The 23449-nt window shown below is 37.1% G+C and overlaps 1 protein-coding gene across 3 annotated transcripts in view; it reads left to right on the top strand.

Annotated features, from left to right (window-relative positions):
• Positions 1 to 759: 759 nt before the first annotated feature.
• The window catches only part of LOC594103 (tyrosine-protein phosphatase non-receptor type 4), a 112434-nt gene continuing 89744 nt past the window's right edge, over positions 760 to 23449 (top strand). For all 3 annotated transcript variants that reach the window (XM_030990595.1, XM_030990596.1, XM_030990594.1), the window contains exons 1-2: positions 760 to 1188; positions 11933 to 12171. In XM_030990595.1, coding sequence (XP_030846455.1) covers positions 12091 to 12171 — 81 coding nt within the window. In that variant the 5' untranslated portion in view covers positions 760 to 1188; positions 11933 to 12090. The remainder of the gene's footprint in view (positions 1189 to 11932; positions 12172 to 23449) is intronic.

Below are 23449 nucleotides of genomic sequence, written 5' to 3'. Positions count from 1 at the left end.
TGAGGTTATGTTCATGATTCCGTTATTATTATCATTTTTTTTTAATATTAAAAACAAAAAATAATTGTTCCTCATTAATTAGCAGGGCCTCATGGAAGACCACCATTATCTGTGATGAGTCACCCTGGCTAAATATCAGAAATAAATAGAAAGTTCAGACCCATTTTTAGTATCGACTGTTATCGAAATTGTAGTTATCACATTTTCTTGTATTCTTAGGTAGTATATTAGTACTAAGTTCTGTGATATTATATTACATCATGTCAATTTTATTTAAAGACCTGCTGACTACTTTTAGGCTATTTTTGACAAAATGAAGCCATACAATTCACCCTAAAGCTCAAACGAAAGTAGATAATTGATTCTTGTATCGTTCTCTATGTTTCCACCTTTGAATGTATTGGCAAATGTATAAGCTCTTTTAAAAATCGTGCTCCATGAGCCCCAATGAAGGCTATTTTCTTTTTTCTTCCAACAAAAAAGTTGAGCAACACTACAAGGGTTCACTCGCGGTTTCATTTGCTAATCTTCTCTTTCTTCTAAAAAAATGAAGCAATGCCATTTGTCCTAAGATAATAATAGCACATGAAAAGAAAAGAGAAAGGACAGTTTGATTACTAATCTACCTTGAACAATCATTAAAGATTTATTTCTCGGTTTAATCTTGATTTGCATTCTTGCGGTTCGTTCTTGTAGAACGGATGAGTCACCCGTCTGAACGGATTCCCTCTGTGGTCACGTGACTTTAGTTTACATTAGCTCTTCGGCCATTTTGGATAGGTGCGGAAGTACAGCGATCGAAATCACACACAAGTACTTTCATCGCTAGAATCAGATCCGTTTTTCTCCGATGTTCATCTCTGTCCCACCGCGGTATTATCCGGATTTCGTGGATTAAAATCACATGAGTGTTATATCAGGATTTATTTGTGGTATGGAATCCCGTATGAGCGTGGAAACGTACTTTTGAGGACACTACATCTCGGATTTTTACCTCGCAGTGCCCTTGGAATAGCTTGCTACTACAGCAGCCGTGGCCGTACGTTCGCCAGTGGACTGCCTGTGCTAGCGGGCTCGCTCGCTGCCTATCGGTTGCAACCAGTTGATCCTTATTCGGACTGTGTAGAGCTGAACTTTCTTCAACTTAACTGCCGTCTTAACGCATTCCCTCATCTTTCTTCACGAAAGGTATAACATTTATTTGTTTGAATTACTTTAAGTATAACAAATTTCCATGACTATTAATGGATGATTGAAAAGGGACTTTCTCTTGATCATTACCTCAATTTTGGCTCAAAATAAAATCAACAAGAATTTAATTTCTTCAATTCCTTCAAATTTGAAAGTCTAGTAAAAAGTTCTAATTTTCTTGTGTTGTGAGCATGCTTTTATTTAACATTGGAAGTGTATCCAGACTTTGACCCATAACTCCGGCTTGGAGATACCCTACTAAAACAATACCGAAAATTGACTAAATCTTCATCAATTGTTCAAATAATTAATGGTCATGATTTAAAAGTTGTTATGTTTCTTACCTGTTCCGTGTCAATTTTCTTATCTTTTTTGGAGAATTTTTCCTAAAAACAAAGGCTTATAATATACACTTTCTCACGGGATTCACGGCCAACTGCTGCACAATGCAATTGTTAAAACTTATATTACCTTAATAACATTAACAGTTTAACTTTTCAAGTCTTCAAAAGTCTCAAGAGGAGGTTCAGATTTCAATAAGTCTTTACAATCAATTTTGAATTTAAATTGATCTACAAAACAATTTTTTATATGCACATTATGCATAGCCTCAACAAAAGAAAATACAAAATTTCTAAAGAAAAAAAGAAGTTCTAGGTCTATTATAAAAATCTCTAAGTTCTTACTGAAAATTGATTTAGATCACTGGCATTGGTGGCTCGACTTAAATAGAATTCGCTCTAAAATACAAACTTTTAAAAACATTTGAAAATATTCAGAGTTATTCATCAGTTTCAAACTTTCGATGTGTTTTGTTTCCAAACTTGTTATGCTTGTAACGTTCTGTTCTTCTTGTTAAATAATAAATTATATCAAAACAAGAAACAGCAGGCAAGTTCCTAAAGCAAAATACAGGATTTATATTATCAAATTGTACCAGTCCGCTGCTAAAAACAAATGTGTATAGCACTATAGCTACTGTAAGTCAGTAGAATGTATCAAATTAATATGAAGAAACTATTGGCATTTTAATTGTTAAGTTTGAAACTTGAAATAAATATGGAGAAAATAAAAGATGTTAAAAAGCCCTCTGAACCGAAATCTGACTTGTGTACCATGCATGCCCTATTCTATGCGAATGCATTCCCACAAATCATATTTAAAGTGCAATATATTTGATGCTCACATTTTGAAAACGGTCGGTATACATGCAACATGGAAACCCTCACGTCAAGAGGAAATCATGTTTTGGTGACTGATCATACATTACCTTTACCTTTACCCGAGATTCTGGAAGAATGCTGTGTTCTCAGCAGTCGGGCTTTCAGTTCAATTTCATTTTCTTCCTTCTCGTAGTTGGGTGTCTTCTTGGTAAGTTTGTCTGGCTCAGTTCTGCGTCGGGTATTCTACTCATATGGGGAGCAGAAACGCTTGTCCTTCCATACTCGATCCAGTCTGGCTTTAAAGGCATTCACTGTGGTAGCAGTGAATACCTCTTCAGGAAGTGTGTTCCAGTCATTGATGACACGAAAGGGGAAACAGATTTGTCCAGCTGTACGTAGACAGAATGCTACACATGAACCCACACCATGTCCATCTACTCAGACAGATTGATGTGTGTGTGTGTATAGATTGGCATTCACTCGCATTGACATGTGTAAATAATTTACAAAAGTACATGTAGGCCTCATTTTAATATATGCGGATGGGAAGTCCTAATGTGAACCCACCCACACATTCTTAATCACCACATTACAGCTGTAATTATCAAAATTAAGGCTTAACATGAATTTATGTACTCTGTGTGACTAATTATACCAATTGTTTTGAAGTCCATCAATATGAATAAATTGTTTAGAGCCAGAAGGGCGTTAATTGGTAACATTTAAGAATTAACACCTTTTTGGCTCGAGACGAAATGTTCTTGTACAAGATTTGTGTACAGGTGTACATGTGTGAACAATAGGTTGCTTTTGGTATTCATTGCAGTGCATACTGTACTCGTAACTTCCCAGTACATACACTTATAGTTTTGTTCAGGAGTGAGAGAGAATTTCTTCCTATCCCTGCATAGCAACTGTGCACATGCATTCCTATTTCCTAATCCTGTAATATTTTTTGTGAGTGGCAAAAATGGAATACTCTTCAAGTGCATTGCCTTGAAATTTCAAGTTTTGTGGAAGGAAGACTTTAAATGTCTTGTTAAATTCCTCTCCAATCCTGCAAAGCACAAATGTACAAACTCAAGTTCCTATTGTTTTCTTTTGTGAGTTGGAAATCAAGTTTTCGTTTATGACTTTGAAGGTCCTGTCTACAAACAATTCCTCCCCAAACCCTGGACAGTAGTGAGCAAACTGTGTGCTGTATATTCCTACATGTAATAATCTAATGCTTTTTGTGAGTGGCAAGGAAAATAGGAAATTCTTTACATGTCTCTTGCCTGTAAAGTTCAAGTTGCTGGCCATTTTTTTTTTGCTGGCTAGAGAACAGAGGGGCCATTGAGAGTGGTTTCTGGGCTAGGGTCCTTTAGGGGGGAAAGGGAAGGTTAACTCAAGAATAGCACTGACCTTTAGTTTAGGAAAAGAGAATTCACTTTAAGGAATAGAAATTGCTGGTCTGTGAATGGATATAAAGATGAAAGAAGAAGAGACTATAGTATTATGGTTCAGTAGGGTCTGTCCTTTCTTCCTTTCTTTCACCCCTCCCCCTTCTCTATCTCCCCCTAGACAGTATTGGTATTGTTTTATCATATTTGTCACATGTTATGAATGAACAATTGAGGCTGCAATTTTATAGATGAAAGCAATAAAAAGAATAGTCAGGGCTAGTTTATGTAAGGTTATGATAAAGAAAGAAGAAAAGACAAATGGATGGATGGATTCTCTCTTTATCCTACATACATGTACACTATGTAAATTGTACAAGAATCTTTACAGACTATTTCTTTTATGATCAACAAATGGTAAATGTCACGAATAAGCATTTCTTACATTGCTCCTAATGTAAATGTTGTACACTGTAGATAAACGTGTAGGGAGAAAATAATGTATGAGTTAAAGGTTCTCAAATTAATATTTGGAAAGTCTATTTGAAAGTACATGTAGTTTCGAGTCATTTACTTATTTGGCTTAGAATTTTAAAGAAGGTAATAAAGAAAAGCAGCAATGTTTACATCAGGCAAAACTTCATATTTTTTCGTGCAATAAAAGTACATGTAGATATATGTTATGCTACGGTCACAAAGGTTCGTACGAATGATAATTTTGTACGAATCTCCCTGTTTTTCCATTGTCTTCCCAAATTTCCCTTTCAGTAGTTCGTAATGTCATTTGTGACCGAGGCTTATTGTAAGTTTGAACTTACAGTGTACATGTATCTTGGGACTATGACACACATTCACAAAAAACCAACAATTACAGGTTCATTGATACATGTTGAAGAGTAACTTTAGAGACACAGTGATATTGTAATCCACAACTCTTTCTGAACTGAGCTGATCTCAAATTAGAGTGACACGATTTGCTTGTTGCTTTAAAATAATAAGCATTCACTTGACATTGTCGAGATGAAGACTGTGTAAGCTTGCAATTTGAATTATGGTGCCCTCATTGCCCTGCCTGAGATGCAGATGTAGAAATCAATGAAGGAAGGAAGAAAAATCAATTCTGTACGGAACAGAGAGAGAACGAGAGCGAGAGCGGAGGAATAGGTCTTGGAACCTCCATATATTTGCCAGCCCTTTGCCCATGGCATTCTTGTGCCGACTCAAGGTGAATGGATTTTATAAGGTCAGAGACTTTAGGAGCAGATGTGAGATGTGGTCATGCTTTGAACATGGGACAGGTTCACATCTTGTATTGACTGAACTTCGGTTCCTGAGTTTTTTTCCGTTCCTGAATGTTTTCCGTTCAGATCTTCAAGTCGTAGTGATCGAATTTACCTTTTACTTCCTTCAAAAAAAAGGTACACTGTATTTACATTGCATATCCACTGCATGTGCACTGTATTATCCAGTATGCTGACAAGAAGACCACATTTTCATACAGGCCTCCTTTGTAAATGCCATACAGCTGTAGCAGAAAAGTTACTGACCACAGCAGTCATACTTGAATTTCTTTTTAGAAATACTTAATTATTGGGCATGATTAATAATTTAATATGGCCCAAAATTATGTGAATTGACTTCAAGCCTTTAAAGGTAAAGACCAGTTCTGGTCATGCGATTGCATTGTGAAAGAAACTGTGTGGAATCGATCAGAAAAGGTTGATCATCTAGCATTTAGCATCTGCAAGGTTCTGGAATCATCAAAATGATAAGAAATTTGGCCCATTCTTCGTAAAGTTACAAGCACTATACACAGAAAGATGTATATGAGACTACCTGTATATCTCTCACAGACCATGAGAGAAACAAATTTACCAAATATATGAATTAGTAGGCGGTTTCCAGGCAAATTTTTTATCATCATGTATTAGTCAAAACATATTCTTTCACATGATTGGTAATACTAATAAGAGCTTCCATTTCATTTTTTGAAATTGGGGCGTTTCCAATACTGGTCTTTACCTTTAAGGTGATCTGAAATATTTGTACATACATCTTGTACATGTACAGGAGCGCATGCGGATCTACATGCACATTCGCAGAGCTCTGCATTCAATTTCTGTACTGTATGGTTTATAGGTCTGCATCCCTAGTCCATCTACAATGTACTGTACATGTATACAACATAACCTCAAAGGCTCATACTCCTCACATGGGTTGTTCACATCTTTCACCCAATGTCAGCATACACTCCAGTGGAAACACAGGGCTCTCCAGTGCCAGAAGGTACAAGTTGGATTCTGTTTAAGATTTCAAAAGAAGACACCGACCACCTTGTGTCCAGGAAGCAGGCATGAGGCTTTGCTAACGGAGTGTGCATGCAGAAACAAAAATATATGGAGGGGAGATTGTACAATACATGTAGGGGTTTTCCTTCTGAATTTCTTTTTGTTTTCATTTGAGGGGGAGGGGTGAACATACAATGTACATGTACATCTTACATTACTATTTATTCTAAACTTCGAAAATCAATCTCAATTTTTTTTCTTCTTAATTTTCTAAAATGCAGTGTAATGTTCTCAATGTTAAAGTAGATGAGCATACATGTAGCTCGGCAATAAAGGGTACTGTAACAGTGTAAGTTGTTTATTGTCATCACATCCTTCCTTTTAGATACTTGGCAGTTCTGTGTGATAGAAGAAAGTAAAAGGAACTGTCAAAAGAGTGGTTTCTGTTTACATTGTACACTCTACCTGGGCATTTTCCCTTAAAAATCCTGGTGTATTACAATTGTGTTTTTGTGAAGTGTCAAACTCCTCTTCTTCATTAATTATTTTTCTTAGTCTCCCTCTTTCCTATTCCCCCTCTCTCTTTCTCTCTCTTTGTTTCTCTCTCTCTTTTTTTTTTTTTTTCTCTCTCTCTCTCTCTCTCTCTCTCTTTCGTTTCCCCTCGTTAGTTGTTGTACATGTATTTATCATGCTCGACCTGGGAGTGTCATCCCTGGATAAAACTCCTCTGATTTAAAGAGTCTTAGTTTCTCTGCTTCCTTGCGATATCAGCCAGTTATTCCGGGAGTATCTCATTGTTCAAGGTCTGTACTAGATCAATAGTCTTATGTTCGTCTAGAAATGCGGTTACCCGAGAGCAGGTGGCGTATCCGCAGGGCTCACGTTAACTTCAATGAGATGGAAATTAACTCAAATAAAATTTCATTTGAATTGATCTCGTACTTGGCCGACAGACAGACACAAGTCACACAACCTTTTATAGTTACAATGTACAATGCACATGTACATACATACACATGTATAGTTGACTTAGTGGCATTTCCATGTGGGGAGAGAGAGAGAGAGAGAGAAGGGGGGGGGGTGGGAGGGGGGAGGAGGGCTCATGCCTTTCAGTCAAACCACTGTTTCGTTCAAAACATAAATGTTAAAATCTAGCTTTACTGTGAGTACACATGAAGAAGAAAACAAATCTATATGTTGATGTAGTACAGTACTCCTCAATGCTAACTTATATAAAGATCAATACACTTGCATGTCCACATCAGATGTACATGTACATATAGAGGTTTAATATAATACACATTCACAAGGGCATATATAGGATCCTATAAATGGGGGGGGGGGGATCTCTGAGAAGTAAAATATTTATTTAAAAAAAAAAAAATTTGCTTGCCATACATGTACAAATGTACATACGGTAGTTGTGTGTGTCTACAATTTTGAAGGGATAGGGCACTTTTCTCAAGGTTCATCAAATTGCATTTTGTAAAGGGGTAACCTGCCCCTCATGCCTCCTTGATCCATTGTACATGATAGACAAATACTACAGTACACAGTGCAGTGTGAAATGTAGCGTTGCTGGCTTGCTGCACAATTCTGCCCTATAATACTGTCGGTACTTGAGTGTAGCGGCTACATACTTGTGTTATCTAGCTTTTAATGACAAACTGATGCTCAAGTTCATGTAAACATCCTGAAATAGTTTGCACTTGGCCAGGAAGTGATGCGGTTTATTGCTCATAAAAGGCTCTTTTCTTAATGCTTTCAAGTGTATCCATTGTCGTTACAGGCAAGATACATGTGTACATGTACTGTACCTCTGCTTTGCCTCATGGGCCTAAAATTAGAAGTTGTTTTATCAGTCAATGATGTTCCTGTACTCTTTATCCCTCTATCTCTCTTTCTCTCTCTCTCTCTCTCTCTCCCTCTCTCTCCCTCTCTCTCTCGCTCTAGCTCTCTCTCTCTTTCTCTAGCCTCTGTACCTGTATTTTCTTGTAGAGTTGTGGTTTTAATCCTAATCTAAACATGTCTAAACAATCCTACAGTATGTCTATCAACTTGGTCATGAATTATTTTTTTGTGTGGAGCAAAATCATATACAAAAATCAGAGAATCCATACATGTACATGTACATGTCAAAGAATGTTCCATCAAAATGAACTTGGGAGGAAGGGACACTATTTGATAATGCTTTCTGACATGCTACACATGAGTCCAGCATCACCCAATTCCAATCCAATTGAAAATCATTGGAGGGATTAGAAATTCAATTCTCAAGAATTTGAGAATGGTGAACATAAATGTATCTCTGAATTAAAGAATAATTTGAGAAAGAGAACAGAGCACCACTTCACTCAGTAAAGTACCAGACAACAAAATCCTCGTGGAACGGTGCAACTTGAGAACTGTATCTCTCAGATTTGATGAAAAGTTTTAAAATGGAAAAGGGCTCGAGCGCGTGACTTGACGGTAAATATCCATCCATCTCGACGTCGTCGTTGAAAATGCATGAGCGAAAGATGAGACGGGATGGAGCGAGGAAGAGGGGGGGAAGAGGACACGGGGAGACATTAAAGTCTCCTGTGTCTGCTCACTCTGTCGGTCCGGAGCCTTGCACGGAAAGTCCTCCTTGTGTACTGAAGGATCTCCGTGCCGACAGTTGAACAAATAGAAATAAATTGTCTGCAGCGCTGGCTGTCACACCTAACCTCGTTTTTTACAGTCCTGGGATGGAGAGGAAGGGGGTTGTTTTAACTTTGTAATGTACTTCATGTGGATGGAGAAAGCGGTGGAATTGATTAGATGGAACTCTGGATCGTGGTGAACAGAAGGTGTATGATGAGAAGTGCAAAGATACATACATGTACAATGTATGTAATGTGATGATATTCAGAGTGAAGGTCTCTGTCTACAGCCAGGTGCATAGTCCACAATCCTTCTTCAATCCGATTTTCAAAGAAATTACAATGACATTAGATGTGGACTGGATGTGGAAGTGTATAAAGCAACCATATAAATCTTCCTGATTTAGGTTCTAAATAATGATAAGAAAGAATACAAACAACCAGGATTTTAGTGCATTAAACTTTTCTAGTGAGAATAAAAGTCAAATTGGCTTAATATCATAGACAGTCGCCCTACAAGTCTGATGTCACTACGATTCTGAGCTGATTTAGCTCCTCAAAAAAAGCTTGAAAAGTTGAAATCCCTTGAAAGTTAGAGTCAAGATTTAAATTTTTGAGGGTCTGTATGAGCCCCATGTTTAAAAAATTCTACATTTTGGGAGGGTGTCTGTACTTGGAGTTTTGGATGTTCATGTGACCTTGGTTTGGTGCCTGTTCATATTGAGCTTTGCTGCACTGTACATGTACATTATCTGGTTTACATTACAATAAATAATTGTTAACTTGCAAATGGATCTAATTGAATACATACATGTACCTGTCTTGTACCTGTCGTGGACTTGGGTAGAAAGACCAGAAGTTAGACGGTAACACACACGTGTAGACCCAGCACATCGCAAGAGTGAAACCATAGCCCATTCACATGAAACACTTTTCACAGGTCACTTGGTGGTGTATCATCTGCAACGTGATCTTCTCTCACTCTCTATACAACCATGTTTACACTCAAAGTTATGTCCTACAAAACTTTCATCTACATCTACATGTATCTGTACATGGTTTACATTCAATTTAAAAAAAAAACAACTTTCATCTACATGTAGAATAGAATCAAATGAAATAAATAGGTACTCTGCTATTAACTTCATTTTTGGGGGGTTTTGAATTTGAATATTCAAAATTTTGAGCAAGTTTAATTGAATCCAAGGTATTAGATTAGATAGAATCCCTACTCGCTTCCAAAATATCTGGATGAGAAACTAGGAATGAATCATTAGAAGACTACATTTATAAATACCCTGGAATCATCGAGACATCGACAGTCTGATTTCCTTTTGAAGAAGTATCCATCCTTGGTGTAAACATAGGCCTGTTTTCATCAGCTCAAGATTGCCAAATAGCCCGCTATTTCTGATTTGGGAAATAATCCAGAAGTTACAAATCGCGTCTTCAGACTTGACCTCGAAACTTGAAACTTGAGATGAGAAATTGGCTCGAGATATTTTGCTCAGCGTTCGCGCATAGTGCGAGTCTTCAGGCTGATGTAGACGCACCGGACAAATACCTGGATATTTTGCAAACTACTGTAGCCCAAGATATCTTGGGATGATTATCTCGACCAAATATCCCACTAATCGCAACTTCGGGCTGATGAAGACGCAAATTAACTGGATGATTTGCGATCAGGATAGTTCAAATAGCGGGATATTTGGCAACTTGAGCTGATGAGGACAGGCCTCGTGTCTCATCTTTCCTGGAGGATGAGTGACACGCTGTACAGGAGTCTTGATGCAGATGATAGAGAAGAACATCTGTGAAGGTAATCACTTGCATGTTGGAGGACACTCCCTACCAATATCAGGATATCCTGCTGCAATTCCATCTACGTTTCTAGTCCAGGTTTATATCACAAGGGACGGTTTATTGTAGGTCGCTTTTGAAACGTTGTCTTGTTCCTTTGTTTTTGGGACTTGGTGTTAATGGGTTTTTTAAAGACCAATGTTCTGTTCTTGAGAGCTGGTATTGGGTGTGCTCTTGTATGTGAGATTTCCATGTGGCAGTTCTTGTTCCATAGCCATCTTTTAGAGCTTTTGAGAGCACAATCACAAACAACTCGAATATAGTTTTATTCCAGAGATCTTTTATAATTTTGTTTACAGTGCTAAATCACTTTAATACTGCCTGCAGTGCTCTGAAGAATGTGAAGTTTCCTTGAGGCAGTTCTTGTTTAAGAGCCTTTTTAGAGTTTTCGAGAGCACAATCACACACAACTGGGATATACATACATGTAGTATTATTCTGGAGATCTTCAAGAATTTTCCAGCACTAATCGCTTACTGCCTGCAGTGCTCTTGTAAATGTGAAGTTTCCTTGTGGCAGTTCTTGTTCCAGAGTCCTTTTTAGAGCTTTTGAGAGCACAACCCAAAACAACACAACTTGGATATAGTTTTATTCCAGAGAGTTTTAATAATTTTCAAGTCCTAATCGCTTTACTGCCTGCAGTGCTCTAGCAAATGTGAAGTTTCATTGTGACAGTTCTTGTTCCAGAGCCCTTTTTAGAGCTTTCAAAAACACAATCACACACAACTTGGATATAGTTTTATTCCAGACATCTTTTAGAATCTTCGCAGTGCTAAGTGCTCTAGTAAATGTGAAGCTTCCTTGTAGCAATTCTTTCAGAGCTTTTTTAGAGCTTTATACAGCTACTGTACATCAGTTACTGCAAGAAAATAGTTTTTTTTCAGAACTCTTATATAGAGCAAAGTCGATCACTCTGCGCAGGTACCTTTTATGCTGGTGTGAATGGGATGGACCAGGACCCTCATCAAATAGTATCCCTTGAATCGTATCTGGGTGTGTTCCAAGATGATGCAGGATGGTCAGGCGTCTTCTATCAGGGTAATGGAAATACTGTTGGAACATTCACACTGCTGTACATGTACAATAGGGTCATTCACACAAGTCAATCATGACTGAGTCAGTATGTGAGCCCCGAACATAATCTTAAAACTTTGTATACATGTATGTGAAAAAGAAGTGTGACTAATTAGTGAGAATCACTAATTCAAGTGTAAATGAGTATGGTACTTAGATTTTTCTTGTGTGCAAAAGGGCTTATTGTACACTCAAAGTTTCACACAGTGCAGATTTTTTGGTGGACATTTTGATTATTTGTAATTTGGAAATGTTGGACAGTTTGTTTTAGCTCAAAATGGTCTGTAGACTATAACAGGAGACAATGATGCATTGCTCAATTCCCTTCCATATCTTTTATTAAACCTCAGATCCTGACACAACCATCAAGATTCTACGTCCACAAATCATTACGGTGGAGGGGCGGCTGGGCAACAATGGCCGGGCCCCTGCCGGCGGCCATGGGGGCAGCAGCGGGCGGCACCACGCCAGGTCCAACAGCGGGTCGTACAACGTGAGGGCCAGCGAGATGGCCCGGGAGAAGCAAGAGCGAAGGATGCGCTGCCTCGTCGAGTTCCTGGACAACTCGGAGGAGATCTTTGAAGTTGAGGTAAGGAACTATGATAACAATAATAATAATGACAATAAAAACAACAACATGGTCATATTTATCCAGGGTAGTCTCATCAGTATCAATAACTACATCTTAAAGAGAAGGTTGAGTTGTGGGGAGAGGTGAAAAATAATTTGTGAGCATTATCATCTTGTTATTATGGTCGAGTTCTTGGACAACTCGGAGGAGATCTGTGAGGTGGAGGTAAGGGAATAATAATTACAACAACAATAATAATAATAACAACAATGATAATAACAACAACATGGTCATATGTATCCAGGGTAATCTCATCAGTATCAATACTACTTATCTTAAAATCTATCTGCACTAGTTTGGCCAGGAGGAATTAGACCTCCCTGCAAGGTCTCTGACAGGTAGTTGTCTCATCAAATCAGCTCTCAATTAACATAAGAAAAGGGGGACCATTGGGGACCAACAGGCACCACTTAGGCATTGTTTTCTATATAGAGGGAGCAAGTAGCTACAAGTAGTACAGTGGGGCTTTAAGCTTAGGTTGTAAAGCACATGATCCATTACAACTGTTCCACGGTCAATACCTTATACACTAACCTCTTACATGTAAACTTTTAACCCTGTACCAAACACCAGATGGATGTACATGTACATTTAACCCTTTCCTAAACCTACCCTGTATCATAAATGTAAAATGCAATCCAAACCCTCATCCTAGAACTTCCAACGTGTTAGGCCAAGAGCAAATGTCGCCAAAAGAAATGCTGGGTCGCTGTTCCAAGAATTGCACATTGAGGCTGTTTTTTCTGAGGAATTATATTTTTCTTGTACAATGTACATTAAAATTACCACAAAAGGGAATGCACGTGTACAAGTACGAAGGAAAATTTATTGCCGGCTAGACAATTTATATTCAAAAGTGTTCACAAAAAAACCTCCCCCTTTTTTTCTTCTTTCGTTGTACTCATTTTGTTGCCTGCAAGTACCATTTAAGATGATAGATGTTCAGCTTGATAAAGAGTGAGTGCCTTCATTCAAAGAAATTTTGTACAAAAACAGCTCAAATTGCCAACAATATCCCTTCTATCTGGGCATTGTTATCATGTTCTTGTACAGAAATAGTCACATACATGTTGTTGAATCCATACTTTTCATGTCTAGTGAACCGAGCGAGCGCAGGCACTGCAGGGCTTGTAGGCCATTCTCAAAAAACCAGACTCCATTATACACTATCCCAGATGGAAAAATCCTTGTCCGTGTGTATGTATACAAGCCCTTCTGCAGCCCCGACGCTGCGACGCTGCCGTTTATGGAGACGATAATTGCTCGTTCGAGCATCTCCCCGGGGCAAATGATGACATTTACATGACGATAATGATCTTCTTACACATTACCTCTTTCACGCACTCATGTCTTCGGTATTGTCAATTCGATGGGGTAGAAGAGTACATAATTTGCTAGATTGCATCAAATGATGTTAGTCCTTTGAGAGACTGCTGGTGATGACTGGAATAATAATCGTTATGGTTGACGATCAATAGATTGCTTCTTGATTTTGGTTTATTCTTTCCACTATAAGTTCAGGTACATGTATATACATTTCGAATCATCAAGTCACAGTTTAAAAGGAAAGAAGAAGAAATAAAATGATGTGACTTTGTGTTCACTGAAAATCATACAAAAATATTAACAAGAAAGCATCCAATATTTGATGGGATATATAATATTTAAACGTATCTGCAGGTTCGTAGAGTATCCAGTATGATGTTATGAACATTCTGTTGTTCTGAGTACTTGTATATAGATACATTGCATATTCCTTCAAGCTTTTCTTGCAAATAAGCATCAACGATATAAAAAAGGGATGAAGATGTCTTTTAAGGGATCGTTTAACAATGTTAAATCTGAGATACTGTACACGGTCCTACATGTTACCAGTGTCTACGATATGGTGTAATATTGAAGCCCTAAAAAAAATCGCGCTTCAAAATGATCAAGAAGTGCCTCAAAAACGTAAAAATCTTTGAGTGACCGGTTTTACCATACTCATTTTCCCCAATAGACTGTGGTGTTTGAACGGTTTTCAAAATTTGTAATTCCAATCATTAATATCTTGATAATCAGACAGGCGATCGGCTTGTAAAAGTCATGGAGATCCTGACTGACCTAAAGGTTTATAATTATCATTGCAGCATGAGCTAAATCAAGGATTATTTCTAAAGGATCTAAGACAAAGTTACCGGATCCCTTTAACAAGGGAATGTTTATACTTTATCTTTCTACTTGTCATACAGGTACATGTACATACTGTATGTATGTGTTGTAAAAATGTACATGTAGATGTTCTTTTCCGCTGTAAATTGTTCATTTCCCGAAGTTGCTGACTTGTACATGTACATTACATGTACATACAGGTATGTACATGTTCATGTATAATGTCTACAATTATACACGTAGGGAAAGCTTTCAAGCTTACGATGACAATACAATGATTTTCACTGTAAACCTGCTTTCAAAGTCGCCTTGCAGAGTATTAATGAAGAGGATGAAACAACAAACCCGTTTCCATGACGACATGACCATGCCCTGACTGTTCATCCCTGTACACACAATATCTTCATCCCCGACATCCTGAATCCTTTGCTCTCATTTGCGCATGAATGACAAAGCCATAATTCATCTATTCCCTATTAAAGGCTTCTTCACATATTCTGCGATGACCGTTTTTTTAGTGGTGGTTATTTTACACTGACTGCTAAGAAAGCAATGCTCGTTAGTAAGCAACTAGGGGACCAACGGCTTTAGGTCCTCTTTGAGGGATCTGGCAATAAGGAATAATACCTTAAAGGTGAAATTCAAAGAAAATCACAAATATGTCAACTAAAGTATCACTAGAAACTGGTAAGCTAACAGATGGCCATCGTACATGTTATAGGTCAACTACATATCGGGTGATTTATAAAAATACAAATACAACCACCTCCTTAGCAGCTGGGATATACGAGAGATTCGCCGGAAAAGTAACGATGTTTTAATGACGTCACTATATGGACCAACACTGCCCAAGCAGACGACATCCCATAGAGAATGAACATAATTGCAAAGCTATTATTTGTCAAATTATAATGAGTTTAGTGTATATAAATGTAATGGCATGTCAAACCATTCAAAAGGGGATATGACTCGATTCTGATAACTAAAATCTTTTGCTTGTAAATACACAGGATAGGGGTTAATTTACAATCAAAGAAACCAGACTTTCAAATTGAAAAACCCCCGGAATGATATTAAGAATGGCATTTGTTCCTTCTTGAAACGCCGAACATACCCCGGTGTGTGCAGCTGAATATACAATGGCGTCTTATTTTGTTTACAAGTGACAGATTCCTTTATTTTTGTATCGCTGCATTTGTCATCAAAATAAAACCATGCGCGGGGTTTAGAGTGAGGCAATAGATTATACATTTAGCCTGACGGTAGTGAAGTAAGAGAAAGAACTCAAGAAAAGATGAAAACACAGCCACTGAAAATGTGTGAGATGTCATGGGGCATCGTCTGCTTGTGCAAGTCATGTCCATACTGTGATCTCACACATCTCAGCAGCGTTCGGAGAGCTCTTCAGGTGCTATGCCGGGGCTGTATTTAAGCGTTTTGTAATTTATAATAATCATTACTTCAAATGTTTCCAAGCATTGAATTTTGATAACCTTGTCGAATCAAAGTTTCAACTTTGCAATAATGAAAATAAAGTTAGTTTTTAAAATCAATGAATATCTACTTTAATACCAAAGGGCACTAGCCCATCGCCTTGGTTTTGAACCTGGGTCACCAGATTACAAGACCGCTGCTCTACCAACTGAGCTATCGCGCCTTAATGTGGGTCTTTGAAAAGAACGCCCTTCACATTTCGTGTCATATAGAGTAAGAGAGAGATAAGTTAATAGTACGCAGCTACCTTAATCTTCCCTATTTGCCATTCATGTACGTACACAGAAAAAAAAGCGCAGTAGTATCTGAACAAGCCCCTATTCTTTGACGTACACTATAAATTGTACGTACAAAAAACGCTCTGCGACTGATTGAGTAATCAACGATGCGCGACCTTGACCTTGTTCACAATCATTCAAATGGATGATGATCTCAATATCTGTTCAGCTCTCCATTTCCCCATGTTTCTATTATTGCGGTGCACACTCTTTTATTGTGGTGCACACTCCCCCTCAGTTCTCCAGCCTCTGTCTCCCTTGATTGATGAGCTGGAGCGGCTGATGTTCTTTCTCTTTTTGTCCATCGCTCCGTTGGATGTGTAAACTGTGCCAGTTGCATTGTGAAGGTTGATGATGAATGTTCCACCAGGTTACATTTCCATTTCTCTCCACCAATTTTTTGTACTACAGTCAAAACTACTTCAATGACCACCTACAAATGTACACATGTATAATAGAAAGACCACCTTTCTGTAAAGACCACATTTTTGTATCCTTCGAAAATTATTTCTCAGTAAAGGGAAGTCAACCCGGATATTAGGTTGGTTAGAATGAAGTCAGAAAATGAGAAATAAACAATTGAAATTTTAACCAATATCTGATTAAAAATGGAAAGTTATGAATTTGTAAAGTTGTCATCAGTGAAACACAAGTTGGCAACTCTGTGACGTACAGAGCTGCCAACCATTCTGTTTTTGCCGGAATTACTCAGTTTTTTCCTCCAAATTACGGTACTACGTTTTTTCTTCATAAAATATGTTTTTTAATAATTTTTTTTTTTTTTTAATTTAATTTTTTTTTTTTTTTTTTTTTTTTTACATACTACACGTCAAACAACTGCCCTTAAATGGTGATTTGATCACGAATTCAATAGAAAACTTATTTTAAAACATACTTGAAGAGAAAAATATTCTCAAAAGAAATGAAATGCCAATAATACCAAAATAACCACCAAAAAAATTACCTGCTTGTATGGAAAAAACAGCTTGATGAATGAACATTTCTGCATTGGAAGTGTGTCGCGCGTGGTTGTAAGGTTCTTTTTATGAATTCCTTTTTTTGGTCGCACTACATGTAGGTTGGCAGCTCTGGACGTACATGTAGCTTGCAAGCTTCTCTAATTTGCTGTGTACAGAAAATGTAATAAACTTTCATTTTCTTGAATATTTATTGACAAAATACATAATTAGTAATGTCGCTAATTTTTTTTAGTTTTGCGGTATATGAAGAGATAAACAAGGAAATTGAATATACATTGTACATCCCGTAGTTGCAATGAATTTACATGTATTTCCAGTTTTTATAGACATACACTTTATGATTAGGCATGCAAAGCTGTGGTTGGTTATTAAATCTCATTATCATTTTGTTAGCTTTGAGAGTAAATAAAAACCACAAATATGTCATAAAATTAAAAAGTATCAAAGTCAACATTTAATTTAAGGTGAATGAAAAAGAAAAACAAAAGTATTTGTGTATTTGCTAATCAAACAGTTGAACAAACCACAGTAATTTTTTGAATACCCTGTAGGCCTTTGAAGAATAAAAATTGTACATAGAACTTTAACAGAGCATACAGGCCTAGCAATTTCAATCAGCACCTGATGTCAAAAGAGTTATAGTGGATCCCTGTATTTTCCCCTATAGTTGGACCTCTCCTTTAGCATCCGTCCCTGGATAAACATTCAAAATTAGAAGCAATAAAAAAACAAACAACAAGAAGAAGAACAACAACAACAACAGCAACAACTTTGGGAATCTTGCAAGGCTGTTCGTCGTTGTCGATTGCTCTGGGAGAGAGTTTGAGAGTCCGCCTGACCCCATCTGCTTTCAAACTGGAAGTGACTCACGGACGAGTGAGGAGAGGGGGAGAAGAAAGTTTGAGGCTCGCCAACTCAGCGAGGCAAGAAGGTTATACATGATGGAGACGATAAGGAAGTTCCTATAAAAAGATTCACCTTCTTTTCGAGAGGGTAAAACTAGAAACTTGTGAGTGCTTGCTGAAACTGTTGCATTAGATTGAATCATAACATGAGGCATGAATGATGATTCCCATAGAAGTTTATTGCCATAAAATCATGCATCATTGATGAAAAATCAATCTTTTATAGTTTCATCATATAAAAATGTCATTTTCTGAGTAATAAGGAAGTTCCTGTAAAAAATTTACCCTTTTTTATAGTTCTGCAGTGAAACCATAAACTTTTTGAGTGCCTGCTGAAAGTTCCAAGAATTTTGCGAGTGGTGGAGGTTCAGCGAAGTTTCACACCGCAAGATGTTTAAGTTTGATTAAATCACAACAAAGTATTTATATTCCTTGAAACCTTCTTGCTGTGAGGTATTTAAAGTAGAAAGAATCACAACATGAAAAATTGATGTTTCGTGAAATTGTCTTGTTACAAAAACAGCCAAGATTATAAACTTTCAGAAAATTTCATGTTATGAAAGTTCGGTATTCATTATCGAGAAAACACATTTTAATACATGTACATGTGATTAAAATATTGAACAGTTTGTTAGAAGACTGACAGACAAACAGACAGAAATTTATGGCTTTAAAAGAGGTGATGCTTGAAATTTTCCAACCGAATGTTCTCATCCTTATTAATCTTTCCTTGACTCATTCAAGCTATAATCTTTTCACATAGTAACATTAATGTATCACCGGCACATGATAGCTTAACTTCTAAAACGCTTATCCCAAATCGGAATGAAGATCTCCCTCAAGGATGATGCGTACAAACTGCAGATAACGTGATATGATTAAAAACTATCAAGCTTCAGTCAGACATGATGCAGTGACCCTCTTAAAAAAAATACTGCTACATTAAAAACATGTAAGGTTAAATTAAAGAGAAGGTTGAGTTCTTGGAAGAGGTGAAAATAATTTGTGAGCATTATCATTGTATTATGCAAGTGTGGAAGAACATCAGATAAAAAAATGTTCCCTGACAAAGATGGCTCTTCAAATCCTTTAATATTCTAAATATGGCATGTAACATCATGTAACAGTCGGGACAGATTTTTATGCCACATTGTTTGTGTACCGTATTTGCCGGCGATAAGGCTGCAGCGCCGTATAGGCCGCACCCCCGATTTTGACGTTTAAAAAAAAAAAAAAAAAAAAAAATTGTCGAAATCGGGATTTGATCTCTTGTGTACAAATGTTGATGTGACTAAAATCACCACCTTAGACCGCTCGGCCATCACGCGCTGATGCTAGCATATGGAGTTTTCTGTGATGTATACATTACATTGTGCCTCTCTCCTGTGTATTGAAATGGATTCAAAATAGCGACTTCGCATGCTGGATGTTGCCTTCGCGGCAGCTCCGTTAAACGAACTTAGATCAAGATCTATCGGCAGATGTTGTTTTTGGAAGTTTATTTTCGTCTTCATGTCAACAATGCAAGATAAAATTGTCGGTAAGATGTGTGGAAATGTATAGTTATTGTACCGTTCGTAGATCTAGTCCCATATGTGCAAATTCGTGCTGGGTTTGACTAACTTTTAAACAAAAAATTTACTCTTTCGCCACATAGGCCGCACCCCGATTTTTTGATATTTTCTCTTCCAAAAATACTGTGGCCTTTATGCCGGCAAATATGGTAGTCCCATATACATCTTTCTGTGTACAGTGCTTGTTACTTGACCAAGACTGCATTGGGCCAAATTTGTAACATTTTGATGATTTCAGAACCTTGCAGTACACACCAACATTATATGATCAACTTTTTCTGATCGATTCCACAACATTTCTTTCACAAAAGATGCAATTGCATGACCAGAACCCATGCATTATAGGGAAGAAAATAAACTCTGGCAAAACATACATGTACATAGAAGTAGGGGAATAATAAGACATTGACAATGCATGTATGGAAATTGGAAAATTTATAGGGACAAAGAAATTGACAAAAATCTAGTAGAATAGAATTTAAAAGAAATGACATGTCTCTGTGCAAAACCCACATACATGCATGAAAGAACATTGCATGTAATTTAGAAAGATAATAAACGCAGTGACCTCGATGTGAATGACCCATGTACATGAATACAGTTTGTGTACAGTTTACAATGTACATGTACTTGAACATTTGTGTACATTTACATGTACATGTATGTAAGCTTTTCAATGTACTACAAGGCCCACAGGATAATCTTTGATGGACTCTGATTTGTCTATACAATCATGGCTTCATAGCGTATCTATAGGGATGTCGTGAGAAATCTGTGCAAATATGACGATAAACCTGGAGTCTTTTCTGACTGCTCAGTAATCGCTCATGGACGAGGCCTTTGGGGTTAGCCAATTTTTTGGGTGAGCGAGCGTGGATAGATTCTTGATGACTTCCTTACAATGTTCAATTAAAATCAGGAAGCAACGTCTGGCCCCATGGGGGATGGGAGACACATCTTTAATTTAACGACCGGTTTAGTCTTGACTGGGAGATATCAAATTCATGTACATGTTGAAGAGTACACTGTACATGTATATGTAACTGAACAGAATTGTGCCAACATTAGGCTTGCCAACATGTAAGCCTATAGATGGTACATGTACAGTATTCATCATTATTTTTGACTTTGAAGATAACAAAAATTTGATAAAATTGAAGTTTGAAGTTTGAAGTTTAAAGTTTATTTGTTCAACATTTACATCAAATGACAATTAATTTTTTTAATAATTTTGTTATACAAGCGTAAAAGCGTAGATTACACTCAAAAATTAAAGATTTCAAATCAAAGAAGAAGAGGAAGCAAGTTGATGAAATCAAAGGCATGGCAAAGTAACAGAAACAAAGTCTGTATAACCACCTGTATGATCCAGTGTGACATCAATATTTATACATTTATAATTGATGAAAAAGAAATACCTTTTTCATCTCAACAAAGCTTCTGCCTGGTTCGTTAAAGCTCTACATAATGTGAAACATTGCCAACTTTCAAGCTTCAGCTGAAAACATTTATATTCATGTGTTTTTTATTACAAAAATGAATCATTTCCTGAAACAGTTTCCGGTGTTAAATGGTGTATTAATTCATTAGAAACATGCAATGTTATGGTTCCCCTGTATTCTAGTCTGCCTGAAAAAACGGAGAAGAGTCTCCTTTGAATATGAAATGCAGAGATAGATCTTATTACACTCACATCAGCTGAATGAACGTTTTAATTTTGCAATGCGTATCTCTATTTTAAAGTGGGCTCATGTTACAGAAACCCAATATGCCATTTTCGCAATGTAATCAAATTTAATGCACACATATTTGTCAAGTGCCTCGTTAAAAATGATTTTATTCACATGTTATGAATTATTGTATTTCAATAGTCAGTGAAGTGAAAGTGAATTGCATACAGTGTACATTGGTTGTTACTACATGTAGGTACTGTAATACAATTATTCGTAACAGGTGAATGAAATTATTTATAACAACGCACTTAACAAAGATTTGTGCATTAAATTTGATTACATTATGAAAATGGCCTATTATATGACTTTCACTCTGAACTTTCCAGATGTGAAACAGAATATATTAACTCGTTGAGGTTGTTTCAATCGTTTGTTCTCAGCTAGATGTAAACATAAAAGATGGCTTTCTGACAATAAACAAAGGCAGTGACTCAAGCTGTCTAAACAATGCCATTGTAACACTACAGTGTGAGTTCACACATGACCCATATACATTGTACAGTGCAGGCTACACAATGTGAAATGGGACGGAAGTAGAAGTGTGAACTGGTCATCATGCACAACTAAATAACAATTTTCATCGTACATGTAATAGCATACAGTGTACATTATATTGAGGCACCGTTGTTCGGATCATCTATAATGCAATGTAAGTCTGAAGTTTGAAGTTCATCTGTTCAACATTTCTGATAAAACGATAGCAGTGACTCAAATTCTCAAGCTGTCTAAACATGAATATTGAAATATACAGTGTGAGTTCACATGATGACCCATATACATTGTATGCCACACAATGTGCAACGGGGCAGAAGTGTGAAACAGGTTTCAGGATTATACTTGCAAATGGCCCTCAAGGCCCCTCATCTAAGAATTTAGATGAAGAAAGCCAGGGAACAAAGGATCTAGCTCATGAAACATTCATTTGCGGCAAGAGATCACACGCCGCGATACAAATGTTAATGTTCAAATTTGCGACTATTACCAACTCAATTTGAGAGAACATTTGTCAGGAGCGGCAACACATGTACCGGGGTGCAGGTTTTCAGGTTGTTGCCTGATACGAGGCTCTACCCCCCCCCCCCCCAATACTCCCCATTGTTTAAAGCTTTCTCAATATTCATGTAATACAGAATGGATTCAGGCCTCTTGGGCTATAAAGTATTAAAGTCAAAAGATTATTATTCCCGGATATATACTCGAGATTTCTTTATGTACTTTTGTTTATACAGTATTTTTTTCAATTGTACTTAAACTTTATATATATATGACAATTACATGGCATAATTTGCTCTGGGCTCCATCTTATAAAGAGTTGCAATTGAAACAAATCAATTGCAAGTATATAGTCTCCTATCTCTTACATGTACATGTATGTACATAGTTGCGATTTGTAGTAACTATTTATAAGACGGCCCAAGCAATGCTTGCTCTGTACATACAAATGTAGACAAAGATGTTTTTTACTCATTGCACACTTTACACACATTTACGTGTAGCCTCTAACTTTGTATTAATTCTTTTACAATACAAATGATCGGGGTACCACTTTCAGTTTTATTCATTTAATTAGCAAATGCAGATCTTTAAGAGCCCAATGGGTATATAAACAGACATGATACTCATTAAAATAGCATTAGTGAAGACAGCAGTCGCTGCGTGGAGAGCTTATTTGTTGCTGCTTGCTTTCTTGCTGCCTCTATGCAGGAGCACTGTTAAAAGACACAAGGTTGCCCAAGCGCGGTGACTAATGTCTTGTGTGGCTCTTCGTCTCTGTCTATACCCCCATCCAGACTAACATAATTCTCCGTATAACTATACAAAAACTGTATACGGGTACCTACATGTACAGTGTAGCTACACTGTACATGTATACCATTTTTTTGGTAGTCTGAATGTCTCACATTGAAAGATATATCGTGAATGAGAAGTTTGAGCATTTTTTTGGTAGTCTGAATGTCTCACATTGAAAGATATATCGTGAATGAGAAGTTTGAGCACTGGTGGGAATGAACCTCGATAAAGAATCATCATCAATTTCTAATGTGAATGTTGTACAAAAAAAAGTTATAAGTGGGTGGGACTTATTTTTGTGTGTAGTCTGAATGTCACATACCACAATGT

The sequence above is a fragment of the Strongylocentrotus purpuratus genome, unplaced genomic scaffold (genome assembly GCF_000002235.5).
Source record: "Strongylocentrotus purpuratus isolate Spur 01 unplaced genomic scaffold, Spur_5.0 spur5_scaffold_19, whole genome shotgun sequence".
Classification (NCBI taxonomy): Eukaryota; Metazoa; Echinodermata; class Echinoidea; order Camarodonta; family Strongylocentrotidae; genus Strongylocentrotus; species Strongylocentrotus purpuratus.
The sequence above is the reverse complement of the archived record's forward strand: the minus strand, read 5'-3'. Positions and strand labels throughout refer to the sequence as shown.